This window comes from Camelus bactrianus, chromosome 9, assembly GCF_048773025.1.
Source record: "Camelus bactrianus isolate YW-2024 breed Bactrian camel chromosome 9, ASM4877302v1, whole genome shotgun sequence".
Lineage (NCBI taxonomy): Eukaryota > Metazoa > Chordata > Mammalia > Artiodactyla > Camelidae > Camelus > Camelus bactrianus.
Window position 1 is genome coordinate 41213506 of NC_133547.1, and position 14255 is coordinate 41227760.

The following is a 14255-nucleotide window of genomic DNA, read 5'->3' on the forward strand; positions in this document are numbered from 1 at the left end:
ACAGATTAATTCACTGTGGCTTGGGGGCTGCTTTGCCCGAAGAATGGTTTATGAATGGCTGGGCACAGGCAGCTTCTGTCAGGGGACCTAGAAGAAAAGGCAAGGGCTTTCCCCAGCTTCTTCCACCAACAGAGCTCAGCATCCTTGACCCACAGCAGAATTTTTGGGGGATTTTCTTTCTTTACAGAGAGGACTTGTTGGAAGGTTCATTGAGAGGAATGGTTCCACTAGTGGGAACAAAAGGGCTGTCAAAAACAAGAGGACTGTGTCCTAGGAGCTAGATGACAGGGCCAGAGGGCAGCATCCAGTTTTCAGCTCATGTCTGAAAACCAAAGTAACCCGTCAGGGGGTCAGGGTGCCCTGATGTCAAATTCTCCTCTTAGAGGTTCATTCTGCCCATTGGAAGTGACTGTCATCTTTCCAGAGGAGACAATCATCTTCTCAGGGGCTACAGTCTTCCTTCTTGTGGGTAGAATCTTATCTCCAGTCTGAAGATGTACTGGAGCCACCATTATCTCTCCAGGGGTCACAGACTGATAGCCCAAAGGGGTCATGTTCTCTCCAGGGGTCTCAGTTTTCCCTTCTGGAGCTACAGTGTGATTTGCAAAAGACACAGTTTCCCTTGTAGGGGTCACAAGTCCACCTCTGGAGATTGTGGACATATTTTCAGACTTTCTATACGTCTCAGTTGCTATAGCCTCTCCTCCTGGGGGCAAAATCCACAGATCAGTGTTCAGATCCTTGGTCACAGTCAACCTTTCAAGGCCAGTTCTTGAAGAATTCACAGAAGTTGACAACCAAAATTTTGGCGAAGGAGTTGAGCTGAACTCTAAGAGAAAATCATAAGAAAGGAATGAGATTCCTGCCTCTTTCTTCCCATCGTATTACTTACTGGTAGGACAAGGACCATTCCAGGGCTAAAGTACCTGCTCCCAAACCAGGATTGGAGGATTTCCAAAAGCACCCACTTGAGGATACAGATAGAATCCCACCACATAGAAGCCCCGTTCCCCAACCTCATCGTGTTAACATGACCCTAGGCATGTGTGAGCGCTCAGTGGGTCTGCTGCATTTCCAGTGAGTGATCCCCAAGGAGGAGTCTGCCAGTTCTCTGTGTTTAGGTCCTCATTTGACCTTTGCACATTTAGCAAGACCTTGTTCCCAAGGCTTAATTCCATACTTGTTGGATCCTCAAGGAGAACCCTTTTATGTCCCCCATTGTGGGAGGTACCAGGGACAAGACTGAGGGCAAGGAGGCTGCTCCAGACATCACGTTGTAAGGAACTGGGTCAGAGTCCCATCTCCACCCCTTACTAGTTGAATTATCTTTCTGAGCCCTGGTCTCCTAACAGATTGAGGATTATAAACCATCTCCAAGGATGTTTCAGCTCTAGAATGCCAGGTTCCACCTCCCGACTGCCAGGGAAGTATCTCTTAACAAAGAGATAAAAAAAAGAAAATTAATTTCCCTTTCTGGCTCTTGTCCCATGAAAGCAGAAAAAAGAAATAAAGAAATAAACGAACATATATTCAGTGTTCGGCATGAGCCAGCATGTTTTCTTTCCATATCTCATTTAGTTTGTATAATAATGTCACGAGCATAAGGATTATTCCCACTTTGTAGATGGGGAAAACAAAGCTCAGGGAGGTCAAACGGAGCATGCATCAGAGCCAAACTGACCTGGCATCAAAGCTTATCTCTGCCTTCAATGTCATGTTGCCTCACCTAAGATCTAACAGAAGGGCCCCACCCAGTGGCTGGTTACGCAACTTCCAACCCCAGCTTCTAGGTCACAGCTACTTACCAGCATCCACCAGGAGAGTATTCAACGTGTGGACAAGGGGAAAAGGGCCAGTGCCACAGAAAGCGCCCTTGACGTCATCTAGGTCCAAGGTCCACACCATGGCCCCCCCGAAATGCTCTTTCTTTATGAAAAATGCCTGAAAAATCAGTAGTCAGTCAAACCGCTGTCCTGGCCATCCTCTAGACTGGGTACAGTGACAAAAAACAGAAGGACTCTCGGAAGGCCACAGTGCAGGGTGGTTAGGCACAGAGTCTGTATTTCAGTCTAGCCTCTACCACTTATTAGCCATGGGATCTTGAAAGTGTTACTTACCTTATGTGTCTTAGTTGCCTCATTTGTAAAAAAATGAATAATAACTTTTCCCATATTTTTAGAATCCAAAGAATTCCTATGTGCACATGCTACAATATGCATGGAATTTGAAGATATTATGCTAAGTGAAATGAGCCAATCACAAAAGGACAAATATTATGATTCCAATTGTAGTGTACTTAGAGTAGTCACATTCATAGAGATGGTGATTGCCAGGAGTTGCGTAAGAGAAGAATGGGGAGCTGTTTAGTGGGTATGGAGTTTCAGTTTGGATGAGGTGATATTTACACAACAATGTGAATGTACTCAGTGCTACCAAACTTTAACAAAAAATGGGTAAAATTGTTAATTTTGTATGATGTATATTTTGCCACAATTTGAAAAAATTCTAAAAAAAATTCCTACATGTGAAATCCTTGGAGCACTATTTTGCACATAATAAATGTTCATGAATGTTAAATACTATCTCTAGCTCCCCAGCCTGCTAATCACCATTATCATCATACTGCAGGATAGATATTACTTTATTTTTAAAAACCACTTCAACAGATCTTCTATCATAGTGATGCTATAAAAGAGAGCAGATTACATTGTGCCCTTTTCACAGATAAGTAAATAAAGTCTTTTGCCTGTGATTTTTAAAACCTTACATATAACTAAAAGGCAGGGTTTAGACTCAAACCCAGGTTTTATTATTACTTCGCCAAAGCTCTCTGTCCAGGCTGATGGAAAAGACAGACTCTATCACACCCAAACAGCTGCATGACTTGGCCAAATCAGTTGGCTTCTTTCTGAGATTTGCTTTCCCCAAATGTAAAATAAGACAGAGGAACCTAATTATTAAGTATGCAACTGTGAAGATTCTAAGATTTCATCCTACTTTCAGGCTAACCAAATTAACCTGCCAGTTTTATATGTACACACACACACACACACACACACACACACACACACACACACGATCTCTGGATCAGATAACTGACCATTACAACTCACAGCAAAAAGAACAGTCAGAATAGCACCTGGAGTTTGCTCTTCATGCCCCAGTTACCCAAAGGGTGATGCAAAGGAGACTAGATATTCATCTACATGTGCAACAGGGTCCACACTACAGAAGAGGAACCCCAAAATGATGAGATTCTAGCTTATGTAGGAAGCTGGCATATCTGGCCCTCTTCCCCGCTAGAGAGACTGAGATCTTTGCTCTGGAGAGTAAACAAGTCCTCTTTAGGGTGGGGACTCTACAACCCTTGCATGTAAGGAAATGGCTCTGGGGGAAAGGGGAAAGGCAACTTTCTAATTTTTAGTAGTAGATCTATTTCCTTTACTCAGAACGCCTGGACAGTGTGGGAACACTGAGAAATCCGGGGACAACTGTCTCCCACTGATTACCTCCAAAGCTTCTTTTAGCTCTGAGATTCTACGATGAAATCCCATAATCATCCTCACACTGGGCTCGGGCACCTCTCCAGCTCTGCAGGAACAGTAACTGCCCCTCAAAGCAAGCCCACCCTCCACAGCTGCTCCCAGGCTTTCCCCGGTAACAGAGGTCAACCCCCTCTTTCGTGTCCTATGGATCATATATTTAATTCCATCCAACTGGATACTTGCGTTGCCCTTGGCCTTTTTTGCTTGCGTAGTCCATTCCCATCCACAGAGTAGGATCCTGGAGGCTGAAAGCATGCTCTCTGCCTCTCTCCCCTCTGCAGGCCTCACTTAGGGTTATGCACAGAGGAGGTCACAGTGAATCTTCATGAATGCTGTCCTATTTTTTGTTCTTTCTACCCTAGATGTCCCCAAGGAACAACCAACACTTATGCCCCTACATCACTTACAGGAAGAGACACTCTGACATCCCTCTACTTTTAAGTCCTGATATACAGGCAACAGTGAAGTCCTGACAATTTCTCACTCAATGGCCTCTCCTCCCAAGCACCCCAGTCCAGATCCGCATTATCTCATGCTTGCACACTTCCCAAAGTGCCACGCTGAGTACAGTAGGATCACATGGGGACATACTAAAAGCCATTTCTAGATTCTTTTCAAGACCTGATGAATATTCAAGGGTGGAACTACATTTATCAAGTCTCTGAAGTGACTCCAAGCAGAGGCAGGTTAGGGAACCACCAGGACTAGTCGTTTCTGTTCTAATTCACTATTAAAAAAAAAAACCTGCCAAATTCAATTTCATTTTCACTGCTAATAAGGGGAGAGCAGGTGGTCACAATTAGAGCCTAAAGGTTTCCAACTCGCAGGTCATACACCTGCTCAGAAACCTGATTTTGCCTGAAAATGTCCACAGGATGAAGGCCAAATCCTTCACTAGCATCCAAGTCCCTCTATAAACAGGCCAGCTTTTACTACCTTCTTTTCATTTTACAAAAATTCTTTTCCTCCACCTAAATTCTCCTTTGAATGTGCTTTGAACGAGCTTTCTGTACACACTGAGCCTTTCCCTATGTCATCATCTCCTCCTCCTGCTCACCTCCCTCAGGAAGCCCTCCCTGACTTCCCCACTCCTGCACATATCAGTAATATTCATGGTGTGCTTAGCGTGATCTCCCTCACATTGGTATTTATCTGTCTGGAACTTAACTGATCCAAATAGAAAAGAAGAGACCGCCACCAAAAGTCTGTTCCTCCCCTCAAATCTAAGATTCCTTCCCTTCAAAATAAAAGGGTTAGGCCAGATGGGATTAAGAAACTCCAGGTAGTTCAGGTATACCTGAAACTTACCTGATCAAGTCATCCTCACCTTTCACACTCCACTCAGTACACACGCACACACACACACACTCACATAGAGAGAGAGAGAGAGAGAGAACAGACAAGGGACTCAAAGCTGGAGGGAAATTCTAAGCTGGAACAAGAAAGGACCGAGTTCTCACCTTGTACCTGAAGCTGTTGTTATCATCAAAGCCGATCCAGTCCCTCCCCTTGTAGACATATGGGACATACTGAGAATCAATCCAGCGCTTCCTCCCACTCTGGACAAAGGAGCAAACCTACCAGGAAGTTCACCAGGTCAGTTCTGGGAAGCGCCATGGAGAGAAGCATGACCACGCTGTTCCTCGCCCAGGGATAGAGTCCAAGAATCCCTCATCAGGGAGTGAGAGGAAGAGGAAAAAGAGGGAGTGGGGAAGCCACTCACAAAGCCACTGTCTATTCTGGATTATTTCCTACTATCACACATTCCTTCTTCCAATGTCCGTGATGCGTAAACAGATAGAGAACCAAGGACTGTGTGACATCCTTAAGGAACCAAACCAGAGTTTGGTAAATAATGTCGATACCAAACTACTACAGTAGCAAGCCTGACCCTTGACAAAACCTGTATCTTTTTCAAAGAGTTTTCAGGAATAAATATCTCTTCTGTTCATTGATACCAACATAAATTGCCCCATCTAGGTATTTATCAAACTAACTGTTGCATCTATAGTAAATTTAAAGGGCTCAAAGGCAGGGAGAACTAGGTAGTTACAACCAAGGAAGCATCTGAGCACAGACTGGGTGCCCAGCACTGTATAGAAGCCATATGCTGCAAAGATATGTGTTCAAGTGGGACTGCAGAAGTTAATGTGCAAGTCTGGGATTCGGTTTGGTTTGGTTAGTTAAAGGTTCTATCAAAATCTCTTTGCCCCATAATGTCCTTTAAGAACATTACTTCTATTGTGTCATTTATCATTGGATTAGTTGGAAAACATTTCTAGGCAGCCAGCACAGAGCAGAGACTGGAGAGGCACCTGCACTGCTACCTAAGGCAAGGGTACAGCCCTCCACTGGCACCCTACACGCCTTGTGTCTGTGTACCTCTGCCCTCTACCAGGGAGGTCCTTCTCATCTTGTCACTCCTGCCCATCTTGAAAGCTCTGCTCAAAATCCACCTGCTCCATAAGACCTTTCCAGATCCTGCCATCACTCGGTGCCTCTTAACTGTCTTCTCCTGTGTTTTATGTTCCCTTGGGGCCATGTCTCTTTCCTCCCCTCAACAGCAAGTCTTGTTGAGATGAGGATTAAGGGAGTGGAACTGGGGTAAAGGAGAAAGAATCTGTGATAGAGGATGTCCTGGAATTGCTTCAAAATAATTTACCGGTGAGAGGGAGGGAGTCAGGGAGCAGAGAGTCAACAGGACTGGCCATGAGTGGTTACTGACTTAAGCTGGGTGAGGGGTATTTGGGAGTCAGGGAAAATGAGAAGCGGTTATTCTATTCTTTTACCTTTGCAAATGTTTGAAATTATGTATACTGCAAATATTAATTATGTTTATTTAGGCCATAAAGTTAGGATTGACTTATAACCTTTAATATTCTTTTCCCCTCCATTCAGACTCCACCCAGCCCCTCATCCCTTAGAAAACATTCAAGCAACTTCCCCTGAAGAAAAACAGACTATCCCAGAGAGTAGAATCCCCTTCTGCAGCAAACCACCCCCTTGTCCTGTCTCCAGCCCTCAGCCTCACCTATGTCCCCTGTCCTTGCTCTTACCCGGGCTGGGGCTGGGGACGCCGTAACTAACAGACAGAAGTCCCTATTCCTATCACCTCATAATAAGCCAAGAAGCCAGCTTGCTTGGTGTACTTTCCTGGAGATGCTGGTCCCACAGCTTCTGCCCGCAGTTCATTCTTAGAGGCTTTGAGGAGGCGAAAAGTACGTCCATAGGTGGGGAATCCCATGAGAAGCTTCTGTGGGGGCACCCCAAGATTACGCCAGTAATTCATGGCATGTGCCTGCAGGTAGGAAGAACACAAACCCCTCCTTGTTACCAAGAGCCAATGGCCTGGCCTCAAGGGCAGATTTCTGGGCCGCCTGAGAGCTCTCCTTTCCTTACCGAAGATTTGGGGTCTCCAGGCGGAGAGAACAGGGGGCTATGGTGTCCTGTGAACTTTTCCCAGCTTCCATGGAAGTCATAAGTCAAGACGTTGATGAAATCCAGGAGGCTGGCAGGGGCAGGAAGAGGAGACATGAAGCTTGGGCCAGCTGGATTTTCAAGTCAGGTCATCTAGTGCTAACTAGTTAACTAGCTGTGTGTTGGCCAACGAGCCTCCCTGCCATTTCTGCCTGTGGGGCCTGCCCCAGCTGTGCCCTCCACTTGAGAAGCTGCCATTGGAACACACAGCTGGTTAGGGACAGCCATGTATCAGGATCTACGCCATCTGGAGAATATCCAAGGGAGTGGGCAGGAGTCAGACCAGAAAGCAAACGCACCCAGGCCTGATACAAGCACGACAGAGGTCTGCATAAATTGTCACATATAAGCAGTTCTGTCCCACAGCATAAAAGGGCTTCTGTCTATCTACCATTCAAAGAACCATTGAAACCTATCTCTTCCAGAAAGCTTTCCAAATGACAAAGTTCAGCTGAGGCTTGACCAGGTCATAGGTGTAGAGGTTTTAATTTAATTTTAATCTGGCCAAAGCCCTAAGTACCATAATTTTCTCCATTTTAAAAATAAAGCAGTTGAAACTCGGGTGGCTATCTAATTTGTCTAAGGTCACTCAACTGGGTGAAGGTAGGACTCCCTCAGTCCTGCCTGGCTATAAGACCAACACAGGCAAACTCTGCCCCACTGGGTCTCTCACCTTTCCTGCCACATTGAAACCACTCTCCCTAAGTGTCATCACACCCATCATCTCTTTTGTTCTGCATCTGCCTCAATGTTCCTTCCTGTAAATATTTGATTCTTGAGCTTTGAGAAAAATTAGTCCAGAGTTAGCATCTCCAGATAGTGTTATGAGCTCTCCTTGTCTGGGTTTTATAATTTTCCATGAAGACCTGTGCTCTGAAAACTGGGCCTGGCTGGGCATTCCTACTTTTGTTTTAGTGGTAGTAGTTGGTAATTCATCAGACTCTCTGATGCCAGCCATCTGGCACCCAGTGTGTGTCTGCTGGGGACCCTGGGACAGCAGAGGCCAGGCCCATGGAGTCTCTCCTATGAGACCCAGCGATGGGCTATTCAGAAGACTGCACCCAAGAGGATGTTGTGGCATGGCCTGGTACTATATCAGCTCCCTCTGATCTCCTAAAGAAAGCCCAGGACACAATGGCATAATCCTTATCCCCACCTATGCTTGTGGTCAGCCTACTTCCCAAACAAGCAAGCACTTACACCAGGGCAGACACACGGAAAGCTCGAGGACAGTGCTTGGGCAGCTCTGGGGTTTTGAGCTTGAGACGCCTCTTTCCCTCCAGTGTCCTGCCCCACCAAGGCAGCACCCACTCACCTTCCCAGAATGTGTGTTACATATGCTTTATGGATGACATGTGGGTCCCCAGACACAGCAGCAGAGAGCAGCAACCTTGGACGCATGGTGAGCTGTGCCTCCTTCTGGAAGGCAGACAGGAGCTCCTGGGAATAAAGAGAGACAGACACAGAGAACCAGACACATCAGAGTCAGGGAAGGAAAGTACCATCCAGGAAAACTTTATTTGTGGAGCTCCCTGAGCCGTGAGAGTCAGACACAGGTCCTGCCCACGGGCTCATGAGAAAGGTGGACGGGAGCCAATGTGGTAAGTCATTGAATAGAGGGCTGGCAGGCAGGTTCAGATTTCAGACTGCCCCCCTGAGGGAGTCTAGGAAGCTGCACAGAGAAAGCGTCCCTCAGCCTGGAGAGCTGCACCAAGACCTGGATGTGACAGAGGAAAAAGAGCTACAAAAAAGACACCTGCTTAGCAGATCTTTTGCCCAAAACCTGCTCTTTCCAAGGGTGGTGGCAGGAAAAGAACATTCTGTCCCCACTCTGCTGCTTTTGCCCCTGGCCTTAGGCTCCTCTTATGCCCTGAGCCCAGATGTGATCAAAGTAGAATCATTTCTGGCTTTGGGAGTTGCCAGACTGGCCTTACTTCAATTAAGAGATGGAAAGCCCACCGGTCACGCCTGGGGCTGCCTCTGAGTCCAGGGTACAAGAAGAAGAGGTCCAGCCCATCGAAGTCATGTGTCCTCAGGAGAAATATAACTGAACTGATAAACGTCTTCCGGCTGGCGAACGTGGACAGCATAGTGGTGAACCTGCAGGGAGACCAGGGGTGAGGCCAGGAACGCTTTCTGCAGAACCACGGCCTCCCTACCAGGCCCCTGGCGTTTGCGCCTGTGGACGGCACAGCGAACATAACTGAGGAACAGAAGGGAGGTCTTTGAAACTCTTAAACCCTCTTAAAATACCCTCTTAAAATCCCCTCCCGGCACTGGGGCTTCAATACGCAGGAGTGGGGAATGCAGGCACCAGGGAGGATTTGCAAACCACCACCTGCCCCTCCGTGATGGAGACACGCACACAGCTGCAGGCGCCTCTGCCCGCAGAAATACGGTACCCCGCTGGCCGGCGCCTTCCCTCTGCTGTGTCCTCACGGGCAACTACTCGGTCCTGATGCCCTGTCCTGGCACTGACTTTCTCGGCCTGAGCCAATTAGGAGAGGAAATGTGAGCCAACGGCCAGCATTTCCAGAAAGATCTCTGAGCTAATGGGCTCATAACTTGTCACAAGAGTTCCAGACTTTTTGCTGTTTTGTCCTTTGGCTGTTTGATTGTTTTCTATTTTTCCTACTGTTTTCTCTTCCACAGTGAAGGTACTATTGGAAAACTTCTAACTCATTGGAGTTGAACTTTAAGCAATTCTGGGCTAGGCCCGCGTGCAATGATTAGAACGTTGGCCAGATTCAGGGGTAGGCAGGCCTGGGTTCCATTCTCTGTTGGCCATCGCCTAGCTGGGTGATCCCTGAGGGACACCCGGGTGGAATATGGCAAGTTCCTTAACTTCTCACTCTTTTGCCTTCTGTTTCGACAAATTTGGAATGTAAACAACCACTTTGTAAGCCTCTCCTGAGTGACCATGAGATAATGCATGCAAAGCCCCCGGGCAGTGTCTGGACACAGCAAATGTGCAAAGTGGTGGCAGAGAGAGGGCTGGTGTCAGGCAGAGCCGGTTCTCACCAGCAGCCCAGTCCTGCCTGCATTGCTCCTAGCTCCAGGCGGGCAGCTGGCCCTCTCCTACTGCTCATTCCTCTAAGGCAGAGAGGCAGGTGTGGCCTCTGCCCCTGGCCTCAGCCAGGAAAGAGGGGAAGAGTTTCTTCAGAGAATATGAAGGCTGTTTGTCATCTACACATTGCCTGGTGGAGGGTGACAGAGAGGAGGCACCACGTACTGGACACGTCCTTTGTGCCAAGGTGCTAAGCTGAGCGTCTTATTTATGTTACTTCCTTTCCTCCCATCCTATCCTCTGAGGCTGATATCATTGGCTCCATTTATAAAGCAAGGGAACCCAGGCCCTGTGAGCTTTAGGGTTTATTCTTGTCCTAAACAAGACTCCTCTCTTCCCTGAGACAACCCCTGCCTCTTAGGAAGGGTTGAGGGGACCATTGTGAGTGTCCCATTGTGTCCCTCATTTCCCCCAGCCCCTTTCTCACCACCTCTGGACCTGCCCTGTCTCCCCTCACTCACTGTGGAGGAAAGGTTGGGGAGCCCTGGAGTCCAGGGCCAGGTTGGGACTCTGGAAGTGTCCACACTAGCCTGTGTCCCCATGGCCAAGCTGGCTCCCGGACGCTGTCCTCACCTTGGGCCCGCCTGCTCCTCCTCCTCCCATCACATCCCTCCTCCGCAGAGAGAAGGTGTGACAGCACAGTCTCACCTCGATGTGCCGAATTTCCACCCTCCAATGGACAGCAGTGTTTTCAGCTTCCTGTTCCTGTGACGTGGGACAGAGTCAGTGAGCTGGGTTCTCACTCACTTGTTTGCGGAGCAGTGGGAAGTAGGGGATGAGGGGGGCACGCAAGGGGGAGGCAGCTGAAAGAGCCTAAGGAAGAAAGGAGCAGAGCAGAGCAGAGCCCAGGAAGGGAAGGAAGGAAAAGGGGGAGAGCAGCCAGCCCACAGGCATCGCAACCCAGGAACCGCCAGGCTGTCCAAAGTCCCCCAAAGTCCCCACATCCTCATGATGTGCCCCCCAAAAGGACGAAGCAAAGCAGCCTAAATGTTCCTCTTCACCCACTCTTTTAGTCAACAGACATTTACCGAGCACATCCTCTGGGCCACCGACTGCTTTAGGTGCCTGTGATACAGCAGTGAACAGACGGACAAGCTGCCAGCCCTCTCCGGAGCTTGTCATCCAGTGACATGGATTTGCCCCCGCCCTTCTATAACCATTCGTGGAGTGACAGGCCTCCGTGGACAGGAGAGAGCCCAGGAGTTCTGGGAAGAGGGACACTTCGGGAAGCTCTTATTGAGCTCCAGCTCAGCATCACCACTGACCCAGTCACTGGTGTACAGAAATACCACAGACACCAGCCCCTCCCTTGGGAGCTCACAGCTTGGGGGTCGCAGGTGACAGGTGGTAACAGAAACACGAGAATCTGCGCAGCTTCTGTCATGCGCAGCCCTCTCCAAAGCACCTGAACAGCATTAATGCATGAAATCCTCACCACTGGGCTTGAAGGCTTGAGTTGATGGTTGCCAGGCAGAGGAGAGAGAAGAGGGAATTTCAAGCAGGGGCAACAGCAACCATAGAGGCAAGGCGGCTAGGACGAGCTCAGAGTGAATGATCAGCAGGGAGCTCTCAAGGCAGGGATGCTCTGCAGCCCCCCAGACAAGGGGTTCGGACACAAGAAGCAGAGGAAATTGATGACTAACTGGAGAAAAGGCTTAATTCTCTCCATCTGTAAAATACGACTCCCACACCCAAAGTGAACACACCTCTCCTTGAGCTTGTTGAACTCTGGGTAGAGGATTTTCTCATCCTGGGGATCCATAGCAACAATCTGGTTGTTGTTCATTGAGGCAAAGGCAAACACCAGGTGAGTGCAGAGAAAGGGGTCCAGGTCACGGGGCAGGATGGAGGCAGGGCCAGGCCGACTGATTGCCCACTTGGTGAAATAACACACCAGTTTGTGGGCAGCACCTGGTAGGGGACAGCAGGCATTTGTTGGCAGAGACCAAGACGGGGATGGAGCTCGGCTTCCACAGAGCAGCGTGAACACAGCCTGAGAGGCCAGGCCACTGTAACACCCCCAACACACACCCTCCCAAAGATACACTGAGGTCTGGCCCCTCCCCCATAGCTGGGGTCCTGGTGGGGTGGTGGCGGGGAGAGTCAGGGGGTGGGCTAGAAAGCCTTGTGAAATACTGTTCAGAATGGATCCTTAAGTCTGAATCCTGGCACAGAGAGTGACCCAAACAGCAGGTGACTGAAAATCCTCTGCTGAGCTGCATTGGATCAGTGATCCCTGACAAGGGGGCCAGGGCAGGGTGGGGCTGCCGGGGACACTCAACATGAAGCACTTCTGAGCTGGGGACGCTCCCTGGCTCTGGAGAGGACCACACAGTTTCCTTACCATTGTGGTGTTTCAGCACAAGAACCAGCGCTGCAGGAGACAGCGGGGAGGAATTGCAGGGAGAGTCACAGTCAGTCAGCACGGAGTGACGCGCCCAGCCCACCCTCCAGTTCTGAGTGCACACGCCAGCTCGGCCCCGCAGACACACAAATGGGGACCACACACCCTCCACCTCTTTCCTCTTCTCTACGTTCAGCCAGTGAAGCCAGATCTATGTAAGTTCCTTTCCACTCTGATAAACACCACATGGATACACACTTGCTTTGCACAGGGATAACAATGACTTTTAGAAGCCCCAGCAAAAGCTCTAGGCCAGTGGTTCTCCAGCCTGGATGCAGATTTTAAAGGTGTGAAATCCTGGCTCTGCCCCCAGAGATTCTGACTGAATTGGCCCGAGGTAGAAGCCAGGCATAAAAATGTTTAACGTGCAGGCAGGGTGGAGATCCACTGCCGTGGTCACCCGTCCCTGGGCCCCTCCCGCCCTTCACTGTGTCCTGTCCCACTGCTACCTAATCCAGGCTCCCCATCCCAGGATGCTTCTCAGGCACCAGAGAGACAACAAGCTTATGAAGCCTTGTACCCTTGGACTGAGTGACATTGAGGGGCTGGGACCCGCCACACTTACCAACCCACAGCAACAGCTTCCCCATCTCAGTGGTCTGAGAGCTGCAGGTGTAGAGCTGGACCCTCTTTATATGAGCTTCCCCGGGTACAGCCCTGAGACAGCATTGGGTTAGCCCAGCTATGCACACACAATACCAAGAACAGTGACTAATGGGCGGCTGCCCTGGAGTCACAGTGACCCCAGCATCTCCCATCCTCCCGCTCCAGCAGAGCCATAGCTCTCAGATCCATCAAAGCAACATCTGACAGTGGCAGGGAGTGGGTGTCCACCGTGGGCCATGGCGAGGGCAGGGCAGTGCTCAGCCCCTCTTCCTGGAATCTAGCCCCACATGGACTGAGCATGAGGAAGAAACACTGACGGGCAGCAGTAATTCTTTTGTTATAAGATCAAGGGTAGGAAAGCAGTGTAATGTAAGTTTAAAAGCCCCAGTTATGGACTCAGGCAGGCCAAAGTTTGCATCTCAGTGTCACCAGTTAGAAGTTTTATCATCTTAGCTCTTTGAGCATCAGCTTCCACACTTGCAAAATGGATATAACACCTGTACTTACCTTATAGGGTTTTAAACAAATTAAAGATATAATGCACAAGACTGTTAGGTCAAAAAAAAAAAAAAAAAAAGACGGTTAGGTTAGTGCTTCGCATATAATAAGGGCTCAGTGAATAGTAGCAGTTATTCAGGATGCCACAAGATTTGCCCAGCAGAGCAGGGTTCTCAGACTCAGATGCTGACACTCACCAGGCAGGTACGTAAATGGGTGAAGTGCAAAAACAAAATAATTCACTCTCCACTTTACTAGAAGAATAACAGTTGAAGCCCAGTGATACCCATCAACTAACAAGAAGCCTCTTGGTCAGGAGGCAGCAGAGATCGGTATAAACAGGGACAGCACTCTGAGTAGCCACTAATTTTTGCCCTGCAGTGAAACATAACCTGTGTTTTTGGAGGATTCTTCAATTTCACAAGAGAGGACAAAAATCTGAATTATTGTCCTTGTCAACAATGTTTGAGCCAGTATCTAAGCCAATGGTGAGACTGTGTCATGAATTAACAGTTCATAACGAATGCAACTCTGGACACCTGGGAGCCAATTTTTTAAAAACACAACAATAATATGAAGAATAAATAAAGTAGGTCTATGAGCCAATGTCTTTACCATCCACCGTTTTGTTTTCTCCTCCGGAGGCTCTCAGACCATG

General features: G+C 48.6%; 1 protein-coding gene across 1 annotated transcript; it reads right to left on the reverse strand.

The window, feature by feature from the left end:
- Positions 1–246: 246 nt before the first annotated feature.
- OVGP1 (oviductal glycoprotein 1) lies at positions 247–13083 on the reverse strand. Its single transcript, XM_010948334.3, has 11 exons — positions 13059–13083; positions 12434–12463; positions 11796–12000; positions 10738–10794; positions 8957–9122; positions 8338–8462; positions 6945–7053; positions 6658–6843; positions 5006–5122; positions 1806–1941; positions 247–829 (listed from the first exon to the last, which is right to left on the reverse strand). Exons 1-11 carry the CDS (start codon positions 13081–13083, stop codon positions 351–353), a joined length of 1635 nt encoding a protein of 544 aa, XP_010946636.1. The 3' UTR covers positions 247–350.
- Between the last annotated feature and the right edge of the window lie 1172 nt (positions 13084–14255).

Bases quoted from the DNA above. Each gene is read 5' to 3' on its own strand.
- OVGP1 (XM_010948334.3), bottom strand. From the start codon at position 13,083: ATGGGGAAGCTGTTGCTGTGGGTTG. The intron at 9,123-10,737 runs GTGAGACTGTGC...GTCTCCCTGCAG, and splicing joins TGGAAATTCGGCACATCGAG to GTTCACCACTATGCTGTCCA. The intron at 830-1,805 runs GTAAGTAGCTGT...ATTTTCTCTTAG, and splicing joins TACTCTCCTGGTGGATGCTG to AGTTCAGCTCAACTCCTTCG.